The sequence below is a fragment of the Eleutherodactylus coqui genome, chromosome 4, assembly GCF_035609145.1.
Source record: "Eleutherodactylus coqui strain aEleCoq1 chromosome 4, aEleCoq1.hap1, whole genome shotgun sequence".
Classification (NCBI taxonomy): domain Eukaryota; kingdom Metazoa; phylum Chordata; class Amphibia; order Anura; family Eleutherodactylidae; genus Eleutherodactylus; species Eleutherodactylus coqui.
In genome coordinates, this window is record NC_089840.1 from 174,537,372 (window position 1) to 174,563,115 (window position 25,744).

The 25,744-nt window shown below is 42.8% G+C and overlaps 1 protein-coding gene across 4 annotated transcripts; it reads left to right on the forward strand.

Moving 5' to 3' along the window:
• Positions 1-5,009: 5,009 nt before the first annotated feature.
• Positions 5,010-16,388, forward strand: LOC136625855 (pulmonary surfactant-associated protein A-like). Of its 4 annotated transcripts, none has more exons than XM_066600408.1 (5): positions 5,010-5,039; positions 8,438-8,622; positions 10,958-11,077; positions 12,833-12,910; positions 15,970-16,388. In XM_066600408.1, exons 2-5 carry the CDS (start codon positions 8,451-8,453, stop codon positions 16,344-16,346), a joined length of 747 nt encoding a protein of 248 aa, XP_066456505.1. In that variant the 5' UTR covers positions 5,010-5,039; positions 8,438-8,450; the 3' UTR covers positions 16,347-16,388. The 4 variants fall into 4 exon arrangements, with proteins under 4 accessions (XP_066456505.1, XP_066456502.1, XP_066456504.1 ...); XM_066600405.1 differs by lacking the exon at positions 5,010-5,039 and adding an exon at positions 7,170-7,384; XM_066600407.1 differs by lacking the exon at positions 5,010-5,039 and adding an exon at positions 7,288-7,459.
• Positions 16,389-25,744: the final 9,356 nt, after the last annotated feature.

Sequence of the window (25,744 nt, forward strand, 5' to 3'; positions counted from 1 at the left end):
AACCAATGTGGCTCGACAAGACGGTACGAGGGGCAATAAACGAAAAGAAGAAAGCGTTCAAACTACTAAAGCAACAAGGCAGCGAAGAAGTGCTAAAATCATACAGGGAAAAAAACAAAATATGCAAAGATACGATCAAAGCTGCCAAGGAGGAAGCAGAAAGACGGATCGCAAAAGAGAGCAGAAACAACCCGAAGCTATTTTTCAACTACATAAACAGCAAAAGGATTTGCAGGGAGAGCGCTGGCCCTTTAAAAAACAATGCAGGAGAAATCATTGATGATGACGAAGGGAAAGCAAATCTACTAAACAGCTTCTTCTCAAGTGTGTTCACCAAAGAAAAGGAAATGCCACACGAGATGCAGGGGAATAAAACGAACCCCTCACAAAATATCTCATACCTAACGCAGGAGGAGGTGCGGAAGCGTCTAAAGAAAACTAAAATTGATAAATCACCGGGCCCAGATGGATTACACCCAAGGATACTAAAGGAACTAAGTGACGAGATAGCTAGGCCGCTATACCTAATATTTCTAGACACTATCAAGACCGGAGTAGTACCATTGGACTGGCGCATTGCCAACGTGGTACCAATTTACAAAAAAGGGAGCAAAAGTGAGCCTGGTAACTACAGGCCAGTAAGTCTCACTTCAGTAACGGGAAAAATTTTCGAGGGGATTCTGAGAGACGCCATCGATGAGTACCTCAAGGAGATTGAGGGAATAACTCCTCACCAGCATGGATTCATGAAGGGTCGCTCATGTCAGACAAATCTGATCAGTTTCTACGATGAAGTAAGCTCTAAGCTGGACCAGGGAGAATCTATTGATCTTGTATATCTGGACTTCTCTAAAGCCTTTGACACCGTGCCACATAATAGGCTAATATACAAAATGAGGCAGCTCGGACTGGGCGAAAACGTGTGTAAGTGGGTAAAAAATTGGCTCAACGAAAGAAAGCAGAGGGTGGTAATAAATGGTTCGTACTCTGATTGGACCACAGTCGCTAGCGGGGTGCCACAGGGTTCAGTATTAGGCCCCACTCTGTTCAACATATTTATTAATGACCTGATAGAGGGGCTGCATAGCAAAATATCAATATTTGCAGATGACACAAAATTATACAATATAATTAATGCAACGGAAGACAATGTGCGGCTACAAACGGACCTGGATAAGATGGGGGCTTGGGCAGAAAAATGGCAAATGAAGTTCAATGTTGAAAAATGTAAGACTATGCACATGGGCAGGAGGAACGGATATCACAAATATTCACTTAATGGGGTACCGCTGGGGAAAAGTGATATGGAAAAGGATCTAGGGGTATTAGTGGATAATAGACTAAACTGGAGTAACCAATGCCAGTCAGCTGCTGCAAAGGCAAATAAAGTCTTGGGGTGCATTAAAAGAGGTATAGGGGCGAAGGACGAGAACATTATCCTTCCACTATATAAGGCACTTGTCAGGCCTCACATGGAATACTGCGTACAATTCTGGACACCGGTGCTCAGGAAAGATGTCACAGTGCTTGAAGGGGTTCAAAGAAGGGCAACTAAACTAATACATGGAATGACGGGACTGGAATACCCGGAGAGGCTATCCAAATTGGGACTATTTACTCTAGAAAAAAGAAGGTTAAGAGGCGACCAAATAACCATGTATAAGTACATGAGGGGACAACACATGGATCTCTCCCGTGATCTGTTTACACCCAGGACCACAAAGGTAACAAGAGGACATCCGCTACGATTAGAGGAAAGTAGGTTTCATCACCAACACAGAAAGGGGTTCTTTACTGTAAGAGCAGTTAGACTGTGGAACTCTCTACCGGAGGAAGTGGTGATGGCAAAATCGATAGAGGAGTTTAAAAGGGGACTTGATGTCTTTCTGGAGAAGGATATTACAGGATATAAATATTAGGTTAAGTGGCAATCCTGGTATACAGGCAGGTAGGAACTATTAGGGGTTGATCCAGGGAACAGTCTGATTGCCATTAGGGAGTCGGGAAGGAATTTTTCCCCCAAAAGGGCTAATTGGCTTCTGGCCTTGGGGTTTTTTGCCTTCCTCTGGATCAACACAGTAGGATAGACAGGCTGGACTAGATGGACAATGTCTTCATTCGGCCTTACATACTATGTTACTATGTTACTATGTTATTAGTTATGCCTGTGAAGAGATCTCACCCAGTAAGGGGGCGCATTATTGGATTGAGAGAAGCTGGATGGCCATATCAAGAATTGCTGGCCACCTGGGCCGTTCTGATCAGAATGTTAGGAGGTGTTGGTACCAGTGGATGCATGAGAGCATGCACACAAGGCGACTGGCTTCAGGACGCCCTGGTGAGACCACCAGTAGAGATGATCATCTGATCATCCGACAAGCATGAGCAACTTCAACTGTTTTGTTGTCCGCCATTCAGAAACAGTGGGCATCATTGTTACAAGCCAATGTGTCTGTCTAAACCATTTTCAGCCTCCTGACTGAAGGACATTTGGTCTCACGATGTCCATTTGACACCCTCTCATCATTTCCTTTGTTTGCAGGGGTGTTGTGAACAACAAAATTGGACTACTACAGAGTGGAACTGAGTTGTCTTCAGTAACGAATCTAAGTTTAGCTTGGACACTGATGACAGCTGTGTTTGTGTCTGGAGACCTCGGGGTGAGTGCCTCACTCCTGCCTTTGCTGTGGAGTGATATACTTCCCCAATTGCTGTTGTTATGGTCTGGGTGGCCATCACATTTGACAGTCGCTCACACTTAGCAGTGGTACGAGGGACAATGACCGCTCAGCAACATGCTCAGGACATCGTAGAGCCAAATCTTATAGCCTCTCTTGGCAGGGCTTCCAAGGGAATTTTTCAGCAGGATTATACTCAGTCACACACAGCAAGGATGTCACAGGAATGCCTACACAACATTGCCACACTTCCATGGCCTACCCAGTCGCCAGATTAATCGCCAATAGAACATGTATGGAACCATCTGACAGACTATGAGTGTGCACGATCTAGTGGTTCAGTTAGAGCAAATGTGGACCGATATGCTGCAGGATACCATACAGAACCTGCATGTCTCCATGCCTATCCATATGATATCTTGCTTCCAAGATAGAGGCATCTCAGCAGGGTACTAGAGCCAAGTGCTCAGTGTTCAAGAATCACTACTCAAGACTGTGAGTAGCTGACTGGTCACGTGCACAACGAACGGTGCATGACTGCCTAACGCTTCTTCAGGGTTCCATGCAGTGGAACCCAAGGCTGGAGCACTCGTCAGGGAGCCACAGGGGTAGGTGAGTATTAATTTTTTCTCCAATTTAAGTTCTTATAACTTTTTTTTGTCTCCCGAAAAAAACCCTTTCAAGTGTGTCCTACAAACACATTTTTGGGCAAAATTATCATATTTGTTATTCTAACTCTTCTGGATTGTCCCTCAGAACCTGCCCCTTTTGTCCATCATTAAGGATGGTTTTACACAAGCAGACAGTCTGCTTGTGTTAATGAGTGCCGAGTGAGCACAAGCATGTTGGTTGATACTCATTAATAATGTATACACGGTCAGAACATCACTAATTCATATATAAATGATTGTTACTACATCACCCAGTTTACACGCCCGCACAAAAGACACAGTGGGGCTTATTTTCTGCTGAATAACATATCAGCAAATTTTAAGACTGTCTAGTTTTAAGTTTAGACCACCTATTAGTGGCACAATTTAGGCCAGGTCCCATTTTGGACAGTTTGGAAAAATTGTTCTAAACTGTCTAAAAACACGTAGTGTATGTGGTGTAAAGTATGTAAGACAGTTTTCTGGCGTAACTTGAAACAGAAAACTGTTGTATTTTAAATAGTACACAAGCACCAATGAGCCAATAATAATAAGAATAAGAATAATCTTTATTTGCATAGCACCAACTTATTCCGCAGCGCTTTCAATAAACAAGTGTTTGCTCATTCACCAAGTGATCGTGTCTATATTTATATAGGCAGATGTTCGAGAAAAAATACCTTCCACCCTGATCATTGGCCTGTGTGAAAGGGCCTTCTTATACATGTACTGGCTGGTGACTGGCTCATGCAGTTTTATGGGTATTCTCCTGTTTACTTAAAGGGGTATTCCATTGTGCAGCAAATTTTCAAAAATTCCAGATATGAAAGGTGTTTTTGCACAGCTGGCTATGAGTATAAATTGTGCAGTCATTAGCATCTTATCGTGTCCCCTGTTTCTGATGTTTCCCCACATCACTATTATTCAAGATAGCCACCGCATCCCTGCCAATGTGCACCTTGAAACTATAATTTCTCACAATCCTCTCTCTCATTTTGCTATTGTTCAGCAATTTGATCCCAAGAGGTGAAGAGAAAAAAACCTATTCCTGGTTGCTCCTACCAGACAAGCCTGAACTGTAGTGCTGGAATGTCTACAGGACGTATCCACGGCAACCTGTGGGTAAACACTTCTGAAGTGCAGAAGAAGGGAATGGTTTATAGAGCTACAGATACAAAATCCAGAGCACAACCGCACTGCAAACTTTAACATTTGATTAGCATTCATATGACAGCAACTTTGTGTAACCAGAAAACCCTTTTAAAATTGCTGGACCATTGTAGAAAACAAGACTTTTTGCCTTTCATGTCACCCCTATTTCCTGTGGATTGCCAGCCCTGGCGGTCAGGGTCTGCATCCCTAATGTTCAAGTTGTTTATTACTTTACTGTTGTACATAATGTCTGATTTTGTCTGTTCATCTCTCCTATAAAGTGCTGTGAAATATAAAGATTATTATAATATGAGTGAATAACACTGAATTCCACTCACCCCTGTATGTCAGTAAGCCCTCCTTATGTAAACTATTCCATAATACACGAGACACTCATATCTGAGTGTAACCATGGAATTCACTGATAACGCAGCGGTAGAGTGTCCACTTGTCCACAATGAGGCACTTATTCCCTATATAAAACGGACAGTCTTCTCCATGCTATTCATCATTCAAGGTGACAGCCATTACCATCTTATTCATCCTTCATTCTAACAAGGTATGGTACTTCCTTTATTCCATGTAATTTATAAAATGCTGTACAAATGTTTCATATCCCCTTAGTAATGGCCAATATACCTTTTTACTGACCCCACTAATAGGCTTTAAACCTGCACATATGTCTTTTTAAGGCAGTAGCTTGGCTGACTACTAACAGCCAGGTTCCTGCTCTACCTGCCAGGAACAGAGAAACCTGAAATCCTGGCAGTTTTACCTTTTACATGCCACAATTAATAGTAATTGCAGCATGTTAGCAAATGACAGGAGAAGGAGGCACCCACTGGCACCTTGCAGTGTGACTGAAAGGTACCAATGAGTTCCCATGGCAGCCAAAAGCCTGATAAAGGCCTCTATGTTTGCTATGTAACAGCCTATTCGAGTCTAATAGGTTGCATTCATAGGCTTAGTAATGCTTAATGCACTACATAAGTAATGCAGTGTACCATCTTAGCTATCAAACTATCGCATCTTCAAGTCCTCTTAAGGGGCTATAAAATAGTGACAAAAAAGTGCAAAAAAGTTTACATTTAAAGAAAATCAAGTTTAAAACAAAATACAAATTTTTCCCCACAAACACACTTTTTAAATGGATAAAATATAGTAACAAAGTAAAATAGTATATCAGGCTGAAAAAAGACATAGGTCCATCCAGTTCAGCCTATTAGCCCCGAATGTTGATCCAGAGGAAGGCAAAAACCCCAGTGAGGTAGAAGCCAATTTTTCTCATTTAAGGGAAACAAATTCTTTACCTATGCATGTATACTATCTATACATAATTATTACATCGCCCCTTTGTTACAGTCCTGGGTATAAATAGATGATGGGAGAGATCTCTGTACTGTCCCCTGATATATCTATACATGGTTATTACAGCGCCTCCTTGTTATAGTCCTAGGTATAAACAGATGATGTGAGAGATTTCTGTACTGTCCCCTGATATATCTATACATAGTTATTGGAGCGCCCCCTTGTTACAGTCCTAGGTATAATAGATGATGTGAGAGATCTCTGTACTGTCCCCTGATATATCTATACATAGTTATTAAAGCGCTCCCTTGTTACAGTCCTGGGTATAATAGATGATGGGAGAGATCTCTGTACTGTCCCCTGATATATCTATACATAGTTATTGGAGCGCCCCTTTGTCACAGTTCTGGGTATAATAGATGATGTGAGAGATCTTGTATTGTCCCCTGATATATCTATACATAGTTATTGGAGCGCCCCCTTGTTACAGTCCTGGGTATAAATAGATGATGTGAGAGATCTCTGTACTGTCCCCTCATATATTATACATAGTTATTAGAGTACCCCCTTGTTACAGTCCTGGGTATAAACAGATGATGGGAGAGATCTCTGTTCTGACCCCTCATATATTTATACATAGGCATTAAGTCGCACCACACATGCGCAGTGGAGGTTTTTTTTTAAGGTGCTTTCACGCAGAATGGACCGCAGATCGGAGGACCGGACGACTTCCATTGACTTTAATGGAAGCCGTCTATGTGAGATCCGCACTAAAATGGAGCATGCTGCGACTTTTTTTCCAGACCAAAAGGTCCGCAAATCAAATCCACATTCTTAATTTCGTTGTGGACACCCATATATCCTTATGGGCAGCTTGATTTGTGGATTCCGCAAATCAAACTCACCCGTGATCATTGGACCTAACACTAGAATTGTTATTTTTCTTTTGTTCACCTCCAAAAAAAACGCAATTAAAACCAATTGAAAAGTTACATAAACCTCCAATTGGTACCGATAAAAGCTATAACTCTTTCTGCAAAAAACAAGAGCCCACAGAGCTCCGCTACTGGAAAAATTAAATACCGTATATACTCAAATATAAGCCGACCCGAATATAAGCCGAAGCACATAATTTTACCACAAAAAAACTGGGAAAACTTATTGACTCAAGTATAAGCCTAGGGTGACAACGCTGCAGTGCACCCCAGGTACCGGCACACAGAAGCGGGCAGGTTCTTGCACAGTATGGCATGGACAACACGCTTCAGCGACGCAGGAGGAGGAGAGGAGCAGGTATGCCTTAAGCAGTGCTGGAGGACGACGGCAGCACTAATCACTCTGCCCATGGCACTATGACCGTGCAGACTGACAGCGCATGAGCCGTGAGCAAAGAATGGAAACAGGGGGGGGTGAGTGGCAGCACTTGGGAGGCCAAATGATACAGTGTTACTGACGGGAGGGCCAGAGGCTGAACATGACTGCACGCGCGAGGGAAGAGAGAGCAGGACCCAGGGACAAGCCACACCGGCTGGGTCACTCACCGCAGCTGCCAGGGACAATTTACAGCAGCCCAGCACAAGGCACAGCAGCGGAGGGGTGAGTGCAGCGAATCGGGCACTTGGGGCACCACCTGGCTGTCAAGCAACCTAACACTTGTCCCGTGCTGAAAAGGTCAGCTTATATACTTACACGAGTATATACGGTAATTAGGGGTTTTAGAATGCAGCAATGTTAACTCAATTGTTTTACTTTAAAAATGTGTTTTTATTATGCAAAAGCAGTTAAAAATAAAATAAATCTGTATAAACTTGGTGTCGCAATAATAATGCTGCTACAGAAAAAAAACTAAAAACTGTGGTGGAATTTCTGGATGTTTTTCCATCTCCTTCCAAAAAAAAAAAATGTAATAAAAATTCTACAACACATTATATGTACCCCAGAGTGCGGCCATTAAAATATACAACTGGTCCCACTTAAATGACAGCCTTCAAATGGCTATGTCAGCGAGTTATGGCTCTTGCAATGCAACAATAAAAATTGCTTGGTCCTTATGGCAACGAATAGGCCGATTACTAAGGGCTTATATTAGAGGATATTTACACATTTTGAATTAGGACAAATTTAATACACTGTTTTCCTTCTATACAAAGTAATTATTTGCATTCTTTATGTAAATATTTTTAAAGCATTAATGTTTAGAAAAATAAATAATAAAAATATTATAAATAGTATGTGTGTGTATATATGATATAAGTCCTGACCTTAACGCTACTGACATACTGCGGCTGACCTGAAGAATGCTGTGTGCATGGCATCCCATAAATGTTAATGGAATTAAACATATTTGCAGGTAGGAATCGTCCAGAATTCCTCCTCAAAGTTGTGTAGGAAACATTTAGTGGAGGCGATTCCTGCTAGAGGGGGGTCTACAGGTTATCATATTCAAGGGTTCACTTACTTTTTCTGCCTGCATTGTGAATATTTACTCAATGTGATAAATGAAAGACATAAACAGAACTGTCTGTGTGTTATTAGTTTTAGTCATACGTTTCGTTACATTATGTTTGTCTATGATTGTGACTTAGATCAGACCATATGTTATTAGTAATCAATGCAGAAATCCAACTGAAATTGATATTCCTATTGCAGGTTGCCCAGGAAAATGTGTCTCCAGTCATCGCTCTCACTACTTGTCACAGTTATCCTAGTGACACGCCATGCTCAGTCATCTGATATTTGTTCCGGAGCACCAGGGATCCCAGGTACACCGGGAGAGAACGGTCTTCCAGGAAGAGATGGCAGGGATGGCATGAAAGGAGATACAGGAATACCTGGTAAGAAGGATTAGCATTATTATTTTCATCCAGTTGTACGGTTGTATGGTTTAGTAGTGTTTATATCAGTTACTTGGTGTTGTCTGGGTGTAACCTATGCATGTACTTTGAAGAAATATTGAATCTTTTAATTGTTACTACCTATTTTTCCTCTCACTAAATTCTCTTCAATTCATCCTAAATGCAATAGCCAAACTGATCTTTAAAGGGGTTCTGACATGAAAAAAAAAAATTTACTCACCTTGCCTGGCCAGGACCGATCGCCAGGCATGTCCCCTCCATCTGGCATCTTCATCTGCGGCTTGTAGAAGCAGAGCAGGAGCAGTCAAAATGACCGCTTCCGTCTCTGCTCCGTCCGTCAGCCACTTCCGAGGTGAACGGACGGGCTGCCCACAGCAAGCACGTCACAAGCAGTGCTTGCTGAGGGCGGCCCGTCCGTCCTGGCTGAACTCGGAGATTCCGCGCGTGCGCACTGGTGACTCGGCCCGTCTTGACTCCTGTCAGAGGGCACCTCTCCACTGCGCATGCGCGCAATCCCAGTATTATAGACAGAGGGGCTGGGGTGACAGACACTGTTATGGGCCGGCCGCAGAGTGCAGAAGAACACGCCGGCGGCCTTCCCCCCTCCACCTCTGCCGAATTTCCCGGCGGCGGAGGAGAAGCGCAGTCAAGCTCTGACTGGAGGACCAGCCGCCAGGAATCTGACAGTGCCGGCGGAGGAGCACAAGCGCGGAGCTGAGCGGGGCAGCGGCCAACAGGGAGCTGAGAGTTCGGGCGGCATCTGTGAGCGGGGGACCTCACGGAAAGCCTTACATCACTTAGTTGTATTACACTATCCCATTGTAATGCTGCCATGTTACAGTGCTAGCATGGCAGCATTTTTGCAGGACCTTGGTGCAGGAAGAAGAGTGCCTGCTGGGAGATGACCTCCCTGATGACAACAACAACAGAACACAAGGTAAGTATTAGGTAAGTATGAGGTTTTTATGTTTTAACAGCCAAAAATCGTGGGTTCCCTGTGTCCATTAGGCAGACCAGGGAACAACGGCTGTTAAAGCATAAAAAATTTTTTTATGTCAGAACCCCTTTAAATCAAATCACTACATTGACACTGCTGCCCTGTGTTAGTCATTGGCCTGGCTGCCTATTTCCTCCATTTTATCCTACCTGAATTGGTCATAGACCACTAATTACTGTATACAAGCCTTGACGCTAAAGTCTCCCAGCATGTCTCGTTGACTCATCTGCAAAGTGCTTGCTCGAATGAGGACAGCCCTCCTCTAAGGGACAAGAGTGTAGTGGAGGGGCAGTATAAATAAAAAGCCTTACCTTGTCGTTTAGTGCTATCCTATAACATCCTAATAAATATGTCAGGTCATTGTACCCACTTTCCCTTATAAGGGTGAGATAATTCTGCTGACCCTGTTCTGTCATTCAGTTTTTATACATGCAGAAACTGCATGAAGAACGGATGTATCATCTGTTGCTCAGTTCAACAATTCAGATTTACGGTGAATGCAGGAATCTGACCAGTTTCTCGTCTGTGTAAAAGAGCTCTAAGTGTTCTTTCTGTTTCAAGATGGAGCATAATACTGGGTGCAAACAGAAGTCCTTAAGGCATTTTCTTTACCAGCACATATTTCTTTATTTCAATCCATATATGACACAACGTTTCAACCGCTGACAATGGTCAAAACGTTGTCTCATATATGGATGGAAATAAAGAGATATGTGCTAGTAAAGAAAATGCCTTAAGGACTTCTGTTTGCACCCCTTATGCTGCTCCATCTTGAAAGGTTGGTCTGTTGTTACATGGATGAAGAGTCCACATCCTATTGGGAGTGTGCATTTAAGCCCTAAGCAAGTGTTTCCCCCACCAACTTCCCTATCATTGAAGTTGGGGAAGTGTAAAGTGCTGCTGTCTTACTACATATGGTTTGCTGCCAAGTGTTCTTTCCCAGTACAGAGGCGCAAGAACAGGCAGTGCAGGCTGTACCGTACAGCAGATTGTACTCCGAGGACAGAGTTTCATAATGAATTTCTTTTTAAACCCCTTCCCATTGATGATCTTGTGTGTAATTCATGCAATGCAGACTGTACGTCAGGATAATTCCCTACAGTACAAAAAGTAATGCATTTACAAAGGCACTCAACTTTTTATGTTGATTAGTTCCTTATGTAAACTTTAAAATGCTGCCCAGAATAAACCTTCTGGCCTTTACAGTACATTCTCAGACACCTCATGAATACATTGTAGAAGCTGCAGGTCATCTTACCATATATTTTTAGAAACCTTTTAGAAGGAAATACTAAAGAATCGGCTATTCTATTGCAGGGCCAATGGGTCCACCAGGAGGACAACCGGGACCACCCGGTAGAGATGGACTTAATGGACCAGCAGGAGCACCAGGTGTACAAGGGATAAAGGGAGAGCAGGGGGCTATCGGACCCCCAGGTAAATGACTGCACATATTGTGTTTCAGTTAGAAGAGATAGAAACTTTGACTTAGAACATTTACTTACATACAAGTAATGCTGAGAATGATGTTTTTAGTGCTTTTTTCTGTATATCTCTTTATATCTTGTCCATTAAGAAACTATGCTGCACTCTACTTTTGACACATTTTTTTGTTAAGACCCTTTTACATGGACTGACAATTGGGAACAAGCGTTTATCTGAATGTTCATTCATCTGATCACTGCATGTTGAAGGTACTGGCAATGAGTCAACACACAAGCAAACTGTTGGGTGCCAACAATTATCAGCTGTCAGCGGCACATCATCCAATATAAAATGAGAGGTGCTGCCGATAATAATAGAACTGTATCTGCCTGTATCTACTGTATCTGCACTAACAATCATTCAGGCACATACAGTACTGCTGATTGCTCCATGCAAATGGAGCTGAACAAGCACCAATTGACTTGAAAAAATGACGCTGGTTCCTGATAGAATATCTGCCAATATAAAAGGGCTGTTTGTTTTTAGGTTTTCTGGAGCCGTCTCCAAGTTCTGTGTCACTAGAGAGCGTATTCTGCATTGTAGTAAATTGAAAAGGATCTATGTTCTACAAGTATATTACATTATAAAATCACTGCTAGGGGATTCTAGGGTAAAATATAGTGCCTTAGAGAGGCTTCATATGGACATGCACATAGGGCCTCATTTAGCACAATCATCTAAAAGAAAAGCTGTCTTTCTTGCCCATAACAACCATTCACAGTGCAGCAAAATACTGTAGTAAAATGAAAGCTGCAATGTGATTGGTGACAATGGATAAAAAAGACTAAAAGTTTTTCTATGGCTGTATAATGCAGAACCACAGGACCTGCACATGGAAATTATCCTACCACACAACTCAACTTTTACGTCAATAGGACTTGGCAGTTAATCAACTTGCATTATTTAAATAATAAATATTTATGCATGTGCAAGAAATATTAGCTTTCTTAATAAATGTTATTTAAGTGTGCCAAATAGAAGCAATAATAACATTTTGTCAATTGTCCTGGAGTATCTAAAATGAGAAATGAATCAACTTTGAAATATGCCGTAATTAAACATGTACTCACATATTGTTTTCCCAGCTCCTATAGAGAAGTATGTGTTTCCATGGTAACAGACAACAAGCAAATTTCGTACAGCTTGATCCCACAGTCATACTCCCCATCTATCTGTCCTTTACTTCCTGCTAACCTACCAAATGTATGTTAGCATAGGATGAAGGGAAATACACAAATAAAGGGAAATATGACTGAAAAGTAGACTACAATTGGAAGCCAATCCCACTCCCTACAGGTGACGGCTCACCACAGTCAGCTCTGACAGCAACATTTTTATCCCTGATCAAAGTTCAAGGGTCCCAAATGCCCCCACCCCACCCCCATCCCTTCCATGATAAAATCATGAGGCACAGTTCAGTTACTATGGCAGCTTGGGGACTTCTGGAAGCCCCAAGCACTCTATGGGTGGTTGTCTAGCAAGCCATGCCTGTGGTGTGGCTTAATAGGATGCCTGTCAGATCGTAATATGATGATATTACATTATACTGTAAGTGATCAAATGATCACAAGTTCAAGTCCCATACAACTGTGGAAAAATAAGTTTAAAAAACTTTCAGTAAATATTAGAAAAAATAAAAGGAAGTAGAAGTTTAAAAAAATAATAATAATAAAGTTTATATTCAGTGTTTATGATTCTTTTTGAAAGGTACTCCTGCATCATCGGATAAGCAACTGCAGCTTCAGTTAGCTTATATGAACAAGCGCATTAAGAAACTTGAAGGAGGTGAGTATATATGTGTGGATGGATGGATAGATAGATAGATGTGAGATTCTAAATTGGCCTTGATCTCCCTAGGCCCATTATATCCCTCCTTTCCCTATTTATCATTAATATTTATTTATTTTGCATTTGAACAGTTTTATCGACTACAGGATATGAGAGCATAGTGCAGGATCCCTACTATTCTTTTGCATTAGAGGACGGCAGTGCTCCAGGCCACCCCCATAGATAACTAGAGCCCTTGAACAGAGCTGTGCTGCAGTTACCTATAAAGGCAAAGGCAGAATGCAATTGTGTTGGAGAGCTGCCGAAGAGACAGCTGACCCTTTATTTTAGGGATTGCTATGCTATGGTATATGCTAATAAAAGGCCATAACAATGAGTCTAATGAAAAGCAGAGCTCTGCTGCAACCCGAGATGTCTTCAGTGTCAGTTATCTGAAAGACCATCTGTGGGGTATGCACTCCCAACTCATTAACAGCATTCACTCAAGTTTTTCTATTTTTTTCTCAGGGTTCTTAAATTGCTTCCCTTCCTCTTGTAATAGCAGGAGACCCGTTACTCTACGCCTAGCTTAGTGCAGGAACATCCAAAGTACCTGCTCAATTTAGAAGTCCAAATTTTAAACAAAAACACAAAGTCCAAATGTCTTTTTTGGAATTTCTTAAACCCACTCCACTCTATAAGTCCTCAACGTAACTGTAGGTTCCTCTGTCTCGGATTCTGTTATTGTGAAACCGGTCGGCATAGGACCACTTTTCTAGGATCTGATCCCAATAGAGGAACACACAGCCCCTGAACGTCTCGATCCTCTGCAGTCTCTCTCTTTTTCTCTTCTTCAGTCCTTATATCCCGGAATACGATTGTGATATTCTGATCGCCATAATCCTTTATAAAGGGACGTAGATGCGCAGGAATGGCCTGTTGGGCTTCCCAATTGTCCGGGTGCAACAGAATCCAGTGAGGATACTCCAAAATTAAGACCCCCTCTGACTAATTAAACACATGTAGTTTTTGAGGTTGGGTTTCCTTCGACAGACTCAATCAAGTCTCTCTGCCCCTCTGCCTTTTCCACAGCAGTTGGGGAGGACCTTTGCTCCATAAAGGTCTTTTGCATCTCTATAGCTGAAACTGGAGTTCCTTCCGGGGAATACTTCAAAACCCCCTGTCACACTCCTTGGTTACAGGTGGGCACAATGATAGCATGGAAGGCAGGCTCCACAGCAGTCTGACACAAGTCCTCAGAGGATCCTGCAGGCAACGGGTAAATCTGAGATACAAGTCTGTGTAGTTCTTCCTCATCCCTGAAGTACCAATGAGGGTCCACAGGAGGGTAACCAGCCAGCACAAATCACATTCCGCTCCTGGCTGCTATCTGCTCAGTCTCTAGGTTTGCCTCCAACTCCTGCACAACTTGCACTGCATCTGTGCAGCTCACCTCAGACTTCTCCTCAAGGTTGCTCCTAAACCCTCCCTTTGTAGTGGGGGCTTCACTCTCCCCTGCTTTGCTCTCACCACTCCCAGACTTCAGGCAGCAGAAAGTTTGGTGGGCTTTTGCAGAGGAAATGAAGAAGGCATTGGCTGAGACCCATCTTGCACGTCCATTACAGTACCTGTTTTTTCAGGCATAGCATGAATGTCCAACAAAGTCACTTTCCTCAACAAAACCACACAGTCATTTTCCATCTGATAAGGCATTTTAGCAACCACAGACATTTTATCAGTCCATAATTCTCATTAAAGTCAATAAAATCTGTGTAGGCAATAAAAAGTCCAATTTCACCCACTCTAGCATGACAGGTGCAGAGGTTTCATCCTGTTTGTGATGCCAAGGCATACTGCAGTGACCCGAGCAGGAGACCTGCTGAGACGGGGGCGACCAAAGGAAAACAAGATGTAATGTCACGGGTGGCTCTGTGATCTCTCCCATCAGCAGTGACAGCTTGGCCTAGCCCAGTTGCTCGCAATACATAAAGGTAGCATTAAACAATCTGAATCTCACGTGACGCCAGCACCTCTTTTAGGCCGCTCTTCACACAGCTCAAAAAAAAAGAGTCTACAGTCCAATTATAAGTTGGAGGTGCTGCACAGTTGTACTTTACTCACAACTTTTTAGCTTGGATTCTCCAACAAGTAGTAAATTGTGCAAACATAACAATCTTGTTTACAAATATTCACTTCTATTCCACAAATTCAATATTACAGGCTTTCTAGAAGACATTCTTCCCTCTGAACTCTAGATGTCTTCAATGTCAGTTATCTGATAGACTGGTCGTGGGGTATGCACTCCCGACTCATTAACGGCATTCACTCAAGCTTTCTATTGGGTTCTCAGGCTTCTTAAGTTGCGTCCCTTTCTTTGGTAGTGGCAGGAGACCCATTACTCTACGCCTAGCTCAGGGCAGGAATGTGCATCACTTCTGACTACATTTTCTCAACTCTCTCTCTCTAGATTCCGCCCCTCTCTATCACGTCACTCACGCAGTTAAAGTGACACACACACAAGACTCATCCACAACAGTCAATCCCATACATTCACACCACAACTTCGGGCCACTGCAGCTCTACTACAGTTGCACATATTTGTAAAACACTTGCTAATGTTAAAGAGATTTTATAAATTATTTATTTTATACAGTTTTGAGGCGCCCATGCACAAAACTGTATAAAATAAATATGCTCACTTCAGTATCTGATAGGGGATGTCACCTGGGCAATATGCCCGGGTACATCCTATAAACCTGTCACATGGACTTCTCATCAGTGACATCCCTATCGGCTGCAACGGTTATTTGGGTAAACAACTCATATGACCGCTGCAGTACTTATAAACAGAAGACCAAAGGATCAGGAGCTTGTGGTGAGGGAACATTGCAGCTGCATCCCCCCCCACCACCACCACCACCCCCCCCCCCCCCCCCACACACACACACACACTTTCACCAATAACCTTGGAAAACCCCTTTAAACTACTATAAAAATAAATAAATACAAAATAGGAAAATATCTGTTTTTTGATGGAAAGTAAATAAGTTGATCTTGTTTCTTGTCGTTAATTTTAGTTTTGTTCTTGGATGAAAAAATTCAACCTGTAGACGATAAAATACTGGCAACAAATGGCAAATCCGTAGACTTTAAAACTACCAAGGACACTTGTGAAAATGCTGGTGGTAGTGTTGCTACACCCATGAATGAAGCTGAAAATAGTGGCATCTTAAAAATTGTAAAGCAGTATAACACATATGCCTACTTGGGAATCATTGAAGGGGCAAAACCTGGAGACTTCCACTACTTGGATGGACGTCCTGTGAACTACACCAACTGGAAAAGAAATGAACCTGGTGGCAAAGGGAAAGAAAACTGCATAGAAATGTATACAGATGGCAAATGGAATGACAAAGCTTGTAACCAATATCGTCTCACTGTTTGTGAGTTTTAAACCTACCGCACGTTACCAAGTTGATTGTTATTAAATAATAAAGCCATTCTTGAATCAAACTTACTGCTTCCTATATCATCTATAGAATTAGGTTGAACAAATATTTTACTGTACATGAGGTATACACAGACATAGACATACATACATACCATACAATACCAGTCATAAGTTTGGACATACCTGACTGAATTTGGGTTCCTGCTGATTCAGAGACATTTTAATCTAAAAGTTTGCAACTTATTTTTTACACAAATAGAAATATTGTAGTTGACGCCTGTATATGAAGTAGCCGTACGCTCTTGTAAAGATAATGTTTATTTTTTAATCATTTCATTTTGAACTTGAGCAACATTTGGAGATGGAAAATGTTGAACTTCAATTATGCAGTCATCATTTGTAAAGCACGCATAACAACTGTCTGCCATCTATGGTAAAATTGCAGTATTTTTCCTCGTTCATGACTAATGCCAATGAGCAGTGTCAATAAGGTAGGGTAGATCTTAAATCCTCTTATGGTCTGTTTGTACTAGTCCAAAATATGGCTATAACAGCTTATAAGAAGTTCTAATAAGAATCACCGCAGGAATTATAGACACAAGCTGTCAGGTTTTACTAGTTTGTGGACCTGTAACATTGAAGACAAATAATGAGAGGATTGTTTGAAAGTCTCTGTAAGGTATGTCTTCGACATATTTTGGGCCCATACAAATACATACATAACACTAAAACTAGGTGACAGTGAACAATATTGATTATCTCGAGACAATGTAATATTAGGCAGCAAGTGAACAGTAGCTTCTTGAGGATGATATGTTGGAGGCAGGAAAAATAGGCAAGCATAAGGATCTGAGTGACAAAGGCCGAATACTGATGTCTAGAAAACTGGATCGTGTGTGTGCCTGCATGTAGCAGTGCTGAGTGTGTGTGTATCTGCCTGTAGCAGTGCTGAGTGTGGACATTCGTGTAGCACTGCTGAGTATGTGTGTGTGTGTACCTGCGTTTAGCAGTGTGTGTACCTGCGTGTAGCAGTGTGTGTATGTACCTGTGTTTAGCGCAGTGTGTAGCTGCGTGTAGCGGTGTGTGTATATCTGTGTGTAGCAGTGTGTGTACCTGCATGTAGCGGTGTTTGTGTCTACCTGCATGTAGCGGTGTGTGTGTACCTGTGTGTAGCAGTGTGTGTACTTGAGTGTAACGGTGAGTGTGTGTACCTGCATGTAGCGGTGTGTGTGTACCTGTGTGTAGCAGTGTGTGTGTGTGTGTGCCTGTATGTAGCTGTGTGTGTACCTGCGTGTAGTGGAGTATTCGTGTGTGTATACCTGCATGTATGCCTGCAGTATGTGTGTACCTCATATAACAGTGTGTGTGTACCTGTGTGTAGTGGTGTGTGTACCTGCATGTAGCGGTGTGTGTGTGTACCTGCATGTAGCGGTGTGTGTGTGTACCTGTGTGTAGCGGTGTGTGTGTACCTGCCTGTAGCAGTGTGTGTACCTGTGTGTAGCGGTATGTGTGTGTACCTGCGTGCAGCAGTGTGTGTGTGTGTGTGCCTGCATGTAGGTGTTTGTGTGAGTAGGTGTGTGTGGGTAGGTATAAGTGTATGTATGTGAGTGTGTAGGTGAGTGTGTGTGTGTACCTGACCCTTCACTTCCTGAATTGTAGGTGTGTAGGTGTGTGTGTGTGTGTGTGTGTGTGTGTGTAAGTGTATAGGTGAGTGTGTGTGTATATCTGGCCCTTCACTTCCTGAATTGTAGGTGTGTGTGTGTGTGTGTGTGTGTGTGTGTGTGTAGGTGAGTGTGTGTGTATGTACCTGACTTGTCACTTCCTGAATTCTTCTATTCTGACTGGACGTCATCTTGGAAGCCTTGCCAGCTTTCCCCATACCGATCCCTTGGTCTCACCTGATAGGGGTCTGCTGGGCTGTCAGCGCTGTGTGCTATCTGTGGAGGGGGGGGGGGGGGAATCCAGCGGTGCTCAGAGAGCCTCCAGCAGAGGAGGAGGGAGGAGCTCTACCTTTCCCCATACAGATCCCCGGTATTAGTGTATCTTGACGCCACCAGAAGTACAGGTGGAGCCAAGATACAAGGAGTTTGACAGGGGGTTGACGCCCCCTGTTACTGATTGGCTGTCCTGCATTCTCCCCAGCAGACCCCTATCAGGTGAGACCACCAAGGGATCGGTATGGGGAAAGCTGGCAAGGCTTCCAAGATGACGTCCAGTCAGAATAGAAGAATTCAGGAAGTGACAGGTCAGGTACACACACACACTCACCTACACACACACACACACACACATACAATTAAGGAAGTAACATAGTAACATAGTATGTAAGGCTGAATGAAGACAATGTCCATCTAGTCCAGTCTGTCTATCCTCCTGTGTTGTTCCAGAGGAAGGCAAAAAAACCCAAGGGCAGAAGCCAATTAGCCCTTTTGGGGAAAGAATTCCTTCCCGACTCCCTAATGGCAATCAGACTGTTCCCTGGATCAACCCCTAATAGTTCCTACCTGCCTGTATACCCGGATTGACAATTAACCTAAGATTTATATCCTATAATATCCTTCCTCTCCAGAAAGACATCAAGTCCCCTTTTAAACTCCTCTATGGATTTTGCCATCACCACTTCCTCTGGCAGAGAGTTCCACAGTCTAACTGCTCTTTCAGTAAAGAATCCCCTTCTATCTTGGTGATGAAACCTACTTTTCTCTAATCGTAGCGGATGTCCTCTTGTTACCGTCGCGGTCCTGGGTGTAAACAGATTATGGGAGAGATCCTTGTATTGTCCCCTCATGTATTTATACATAGTTATTTGATCGTCCCTTAACCGTCTTTTTTCTAGAGTAAATAATCCCAATTTTGATAGCCTCTCTGGGTATTCCAGTCCCGTCATTCCATGTATTAGTTTAGTTGCCCTTCTTTGAATCCCCTCAAGCACTGTGACATCTTTCCTGAGCACCGGTGACCAGAATTGTACGCAGTATTCCATGTGAGGCCTGACTAATGCCTTATATAATGGAAGGATAATGTTCTCATCCTTCGCCCCTATACCTCTTTTAATGCACCCCAAGACTTTATTTGCCTTTGCAGCAGCTGACTGGCATTGGTTACTCCAGTTTAGTCTACTATCCACTAATACCCCCAGATCCTTTTCCATATCACTTTTTCCTAGCGGTACTCCATTAATCGAATATTGGGGATGTCAGATACACACACACACTCACCTATACACTTACACACACACACACCTACAATTCAGGAAGTGAAGGGTCAGGTACACACACACACTCACCTACACACTCACATACATACACTTATACCTACCCACACACACCTACTCACACAAACACCTACATGCAGGCACACACACACACACACACACACTGCTGCACGCAGGTACACACACATACCGCTACACACAGGTAATCACACCGCTACAGGCAGGTACACACACCGCTACACACAGGTACACACACACCGCTACATGCAGGTACACACACACACCGCTACATGCAGGTACACACACCACTACACACAGGTACACACACACTGCTATATGAGGTACACACATACTGCAGGCATACATGCAGGTATACACACACGCATACTCCACTACACGCAGGTACACACACAGCTACACACAGGCACACACACAGCTACACACAGGCACACACACACACACACACACTGCTACACACAGGTACACACACACTGCTAAACGCAGGTATACATACACCGCTGCGTTACACACACACACGATTACACGCAGGTACACACACTCACCGTTACACTCAAGTACACACACTGCTACACACAGGTACACACACACCACTACATGCAGGTAGACACAAACACCGCTACATGCAGGTACACACACTGCTACACGCAGATATACACACACCGCTACACGCAGCTACACACTGCGCTAAAAACAGGTACATACACACTGCTACACGCAGGTACACACACTGCTAAACGCAGGTACACACACACACATACTCAGCAGTGCTACACGAATGTACACACTTAGCACTGCTACATGCAGATACACACACACACTCAGCACTGCTACATGCAGGCAAACAGATACTCAGTACTGCTACACTCAGGCACATACACACAGACATTCAGCACTGCTACACGCAGGTAAACATTTTATGTTCGCATAGCGAACATCGTGTCAATCTAGATATATTAAAAACAACAAGCACAACTCAGAGCAAACAGCTATATACATCTTAGGCCTCTTTCACACGAGCGTGGTTTTGACGCTCAGATAGCAGTGCTAAAATATTAAGGTCGTGGCTATACACCTGGTTACGGTGAAATAACACCGCAGCCCTGAAATCCCTCGGTTGGCAGAACTACTTAAATGACTTGGGCAAATGATTGTGCTCCCATCCTCATCCTCTGGTTCTCCTCAATATATGCATGAAGAAAACTTAAGATGCCATGACATATGTCCGTTATCACGGTCGTCCTGACGTTTTAATCACATTTACGTGTAATCGTCGATGGAAATTGCAGAGGTATTGCTGCCTGGTCAAGAACCCCACGATTGTCATGACATCATAGCTAGAGTATTTCACTTAAAAGTGAAAGCATTAATGGCATTGTTAACAAAGGGGCATTTGTTTGGAAAAGTACATTAATTTATGCAGTCTGTTGAAGGACAAAAGAAAGATCTTCCTTATATCCACACTTTGTTGTGGCTAGAACAACGCATTTCTCCAGACAAAATAGATGATGTTATCTGTGTGGAGATACCAAAACCTGAAAAGATCCTCTCCTTCATGAAATTATCAAGGCCAATATGATCCATGGGCCTTGCGGTAATTTAAACACCAATGCACCCTGTACGAAAGACGATCGCTGCAGCAAAAAGCATCCTCGACCCCTCCTGAAAGAAACTCACATAGGAGGCGATGGATACCCCCAGTACCAGTGAAGAGCTCCGAAGGCTAGCGGTTTCACTGTTGAAATCAATGGTGTAACCCTGGATAACTGCAGGATGAGGCCTTATAATCCTATTCTTTCACGTACATTCGTTACTTATATTAACATAAAGTATTGCAGTTCTATAAAATCTAGTACATACATGTGTAAATATGTTGATAAAGGCAGCAACCAGGCTTCATTTGGTCTTGAAAATGATGAGATCAAATTATATGAAAGTGGTCAATGCATTAGCAGTTCTGAGACCATCTGGAGAATTCTGGCATATCCCATACACAAAAGGTTTCCAATTCATCTCGGTGTGCATTTAGAAAATGGCCACCATATCTGTTTTAATCCAAATGCCATTTGCTACAGAAGGTTAAGTGCCCCCACCGACTACACTTTTAGTATTTTTTGACCTATGCAAACCAGATGATTTTGCAAAAACTCTTCTTTATGTGGAAGATCCTTCCTACTATGTATGGAAAAGAAACAGATTTGAGAGGATAAAGCGTGGAAATGACATAGATGCGTGGCCAGAAGTAAAAAGGGATCAAGCTTTGGCCAGAGTGTACACCGTCCACCCTAATAACGCTGAGTGCTATTGTCTTTGTCTTCTACTTCTAGAAATTAGCATTTGGAATTCCTAAACACCCTCAACCCAGCCGGGCTCCCTCAGCATAACTTCATTCTTAAAGGGGTTGTCCCGCGCCGAAACGGGTTTTTTTTTTTTTCAACCCCCCCCCCGTTCGGCGCGAGACAACCCCGATGCAGGGAGGTAAAGAAAGCTCACCGGAGCGCTTACCTTAATCCCCGCGCTCCGGTGACTTCTCTACTCACCGCTGAAGATGGCCTCTTCCTCCGTGGACCGCAGCTCTTCTGTGCGGTCCACTGCCGATTCCAGCCTCCTGATTGGCTGGAATCGGCACGTGACGGGGCGGAGCTACACGGAGCTACACGGAGCCCCATAGAAGACTGCAGAAGACCCGGACTGCGCAAGCGCGGCTAATTTGGCCATCGGAGGCCAAAAATTAGTCGGCACCATGGAGACGAGGACGCTAGCAACGGAGCAGGTAAGTATAAAACTTTTTATAACTTCTGTATGGCTCATAATTAATGCACAATGTACATTACAAAGTGCATTATTATGGCCATACAGAAGTGTATAGACCCACTTGCTGCCTCGGGACATCTCCTTTAAGATTAGCGCATCAGTTATGTTACTAAGGCATCAAAACCCTTCAAAATTATATAATGGCACCAAACTGCAAATAAAAATTTTCCATCAAAATGTTATCAAGGCCACAGTAATCCCTGGATGTGCTAAAGGGGGAACTGTGTTCCTACCACAAATACCGTTAATACCCTCTGAGTACCCCAAGGTCACTTCGCAATGATGATCATAACTCGACTTGAGGGAGGACTGTTTTTCCCATGGTCAGCTCTATGTGGCCTGTTCCAGAGTGAGTTCCGTTAGCAGTCTTCCTCCTGAAGGTAATACTATGAATTTAGTTTACAAAGAGGTCCTTCACTAATCAGGATTACATTGGTCTCACACGACCAGGTTTGAATTGCAGAATCCGTGAATATCACCCGGACAGATGATCCGCGGTATTCCACACACATTGTAACAATAGAACATTTGCATATCTGCTCACATGAGCGGTCAGTAATTGCGATTTCTGTGAGTTGAAATAAAATCGCAGCATGTTCTATTTTTGTCTGGATTCCACACGGGCAGCTTCCATTTACAAGTCACCTGACCCGCGACCCATGCACAATCGACATTGCAGATAGGCTGCGGATACCCACATCATCGGCCTTGCAACAGCGCAGGAAAAACAAGCATTTTTTTAAAAATCTGTACTGCGCATGACGAACAGTGAGACTGGCCTAAGTGAAAGACATCTCATAAAACGGTATTATGAGAATGGTTTGTTTAATAAAGAAACACCAAAGATATGGGATAAAGAAAGATAAAGGTTTATGATATAAGCTAATTAATGATGAGTTAGCAACATAATAATTATGAAGAGAGCTAAGATTTGTATCATTTAGAAAGTGTAATACAAATTTCACGCGGACAAAGTCACGGGCAAAAGCTAGTGAGAAATTAAACTTGATTAGGTCTCTTTGCATTGTGGTTTGAAACAAATCAAATGCCTCCACCCTTGTGTTCACTGGGTAATATGAAGGGTCCATAGTTGATACTATGGAGGTCACCATATTTCTGAGGGTTGATTTCTCATCCCAATTCCAGTAAATTCAATAATGATACCTGTTTCTGAAATTTCAGATCAACAAATTTATTTTTCATTTCATATTATCTTTATTTCCCTCCATTATATTCTTAATTGAAATTATGTCTACACAAGGTTAAAAGCCGAGCAAACCTATTGACATCCAATAATATTGAAAACAGATCAAAATTTTCTGTCAGTACAAAGCCCAACCCTCTACTTAATACATTCATATGATCTTCATCTAAGTGGAATGAGGATAACTTGATTATATTTTTATTTTCTTTGTCTCTTGCCACATTCGCTGTTTCTTCCAAGGAGCAATTATCAGTCAATTTCTCTTGTAGTGGATTGGCTATTTCCTTTGTTTTTTAATGTTTCTTTCCTGCACGTCTTTGCAATGTTTTGACCTTCTATTGCTTTTTAATTGACTCTCCCTTCTTTCATTCATGAAATGTGAAGTATCTCAGAAGTGTCATATTCAGACAAACTAAAGCTGACATGATGTTGCATTCTAATCTGTTTTTTGTTCTAAGTAAGAAAAGTAATGTGGTCACAACTAGAGATGAGCAAGCATACTCGGTAAGGACAGATACTCGAGCAAGTATCATCCTTACCGAGTGCCTGCCTGCTCGCCCGCAAAGATTTGGGTGCCGGCTGGGGTGAGCGCTGTGTTGCGGGAGTGAGCAGGAGGGAGCGAAGGGGAGAGCGAGAGAGAGAGAGAGTTGTCCCTCCCGATCCCCCCAGCTCTCCCTTGCTGCTCCCCGCCCCCCGTAGGCACCCGAATCTTTGCGGGCGAGCAGGCAGGTATTCGGTAAGGACGATACTCGCTTGAGTATCTGTCCTTACCGAGTGCGCTCGCTCATCTCAAGTCACAACTTGATTTTTCAATGCTAATTGAAAAAGTAAGTGCACCCCTATGTAATGTAACTTCCCAGTGTTGTACATGCGTGAAATTTGGCACAAGAATTCTTTAGGTCCTAAATAGGATAAGTAAGGTCCTTAATAGGACAAGTTAAGGGGTTACAATTGATTATTCAATGCTAATTGCAAAAGTATCATATATTCACTGAAAAAGCCAAAAATACAATACCTGAAGGTCTGCAAAGCAGACACGGTCGCCATAGGCACGATCGCCATAAGGCAGGCACAATCGCCACCGGCACAATTGCCGTAGGGCAGGCGCAATGGCCTTAAGCCCTGAAGATATGTAGTCAGCCAGACAATAATGTGTGGAGGAGCAGCTTGTTCCTGGCAGGCTAATATGCAGTCACCCACTCAACCCAGCCCAAATTGGGGAGGAGTGACTGCATATACTAATAGCCTGCACATGTGAACGATACCAAAGATGTCAGCCATAGATGGGTGGTGACCCACCATACAGGATATCAACCCTGGCTGATATGACAGCGGGTTGCCCTGTATCTCCAAGGTGGGCCACACTGGCTGACATCTTGGGCTCCCCCACCAACTAGCAAACTACATACAAAGATACTAATGCATACTAATAAAATGCGGGTGTTGGTACTGCATTTTGTCTGCTTTGCAGACCTAATTGCAAAAGTAAGTGGGGCCATACATAATGCAAATTCCCGGTGTCATACAAGTGTGAAATTTGGCGCGAGCATTCTTTAGGTCCTAAGTGAAGAGAGTGAAAGGGGTGGCACATTCTGCAGAGGGACATCAGTACAGCCTAGGGAGAACCTAATGCTCCTCTATATGTATACATATTTTATTCCTTGGTTCCTCTAAAGTAACCGTGACTTCATAAATTTGTCTGTGGAAACAACACATAAACACCTGTACCATATTAACTCGAGCGAAGCCGGGTACATCAGCTAGTCATTATATATTTGCACATTATTATACATAGACAATTTTAAGTTTTATAACCTTGATCTCATTCTTCATGTCTTTCAATTTCTCTGCTTCATATTCAACTATAAGTTCCATCAAGCACAACGAACAATCAGATAGCCTATTGTTCCATTCATCATCAAATGATTCTGAAATATCACTGTTGGTCTCTTTTTAGTTCTAAAGCCTTTTGATACTTTACTTGATTTTCTAAACGAATCTTAGCAAACATATATATTTTTTTCTTTATTGATGCTTCCACTGTAGAATATCTCTCCAAGTCTCAGCAAACGCAGACTTCCACCTACTTGATTGCAATCAGGTGTAGAAGTAACATGCATGGGTCTCATAACAATGTTAGTATTCATTCAC

Excerpts from the sequence above, each read along its gene's own strand:
- LOC136625855 (XM_066600405.1), top strand. The coding sequence starts at position 7,263 with ATGACTGCACGCGCGAGGGAAGAGAGAGCAGGACCCAGGGACAAGCCA. Across the intron at positions 7,385-8,437 it reads CAAGGCACAGCAGCGGAGGG|GTTGCCCAGGAAAATGTGTC; the intron begins GTGAGTGCAGCG and ends TTCCTATTGCAG. Across the intron at positions 8,623-10,957 it reads AGGAGATACAGGAATACCTG|GGCCAATGGGTCCACCAGGA; the intron begins GTAAGAAGGATT and ends ATTCTATTGCAG.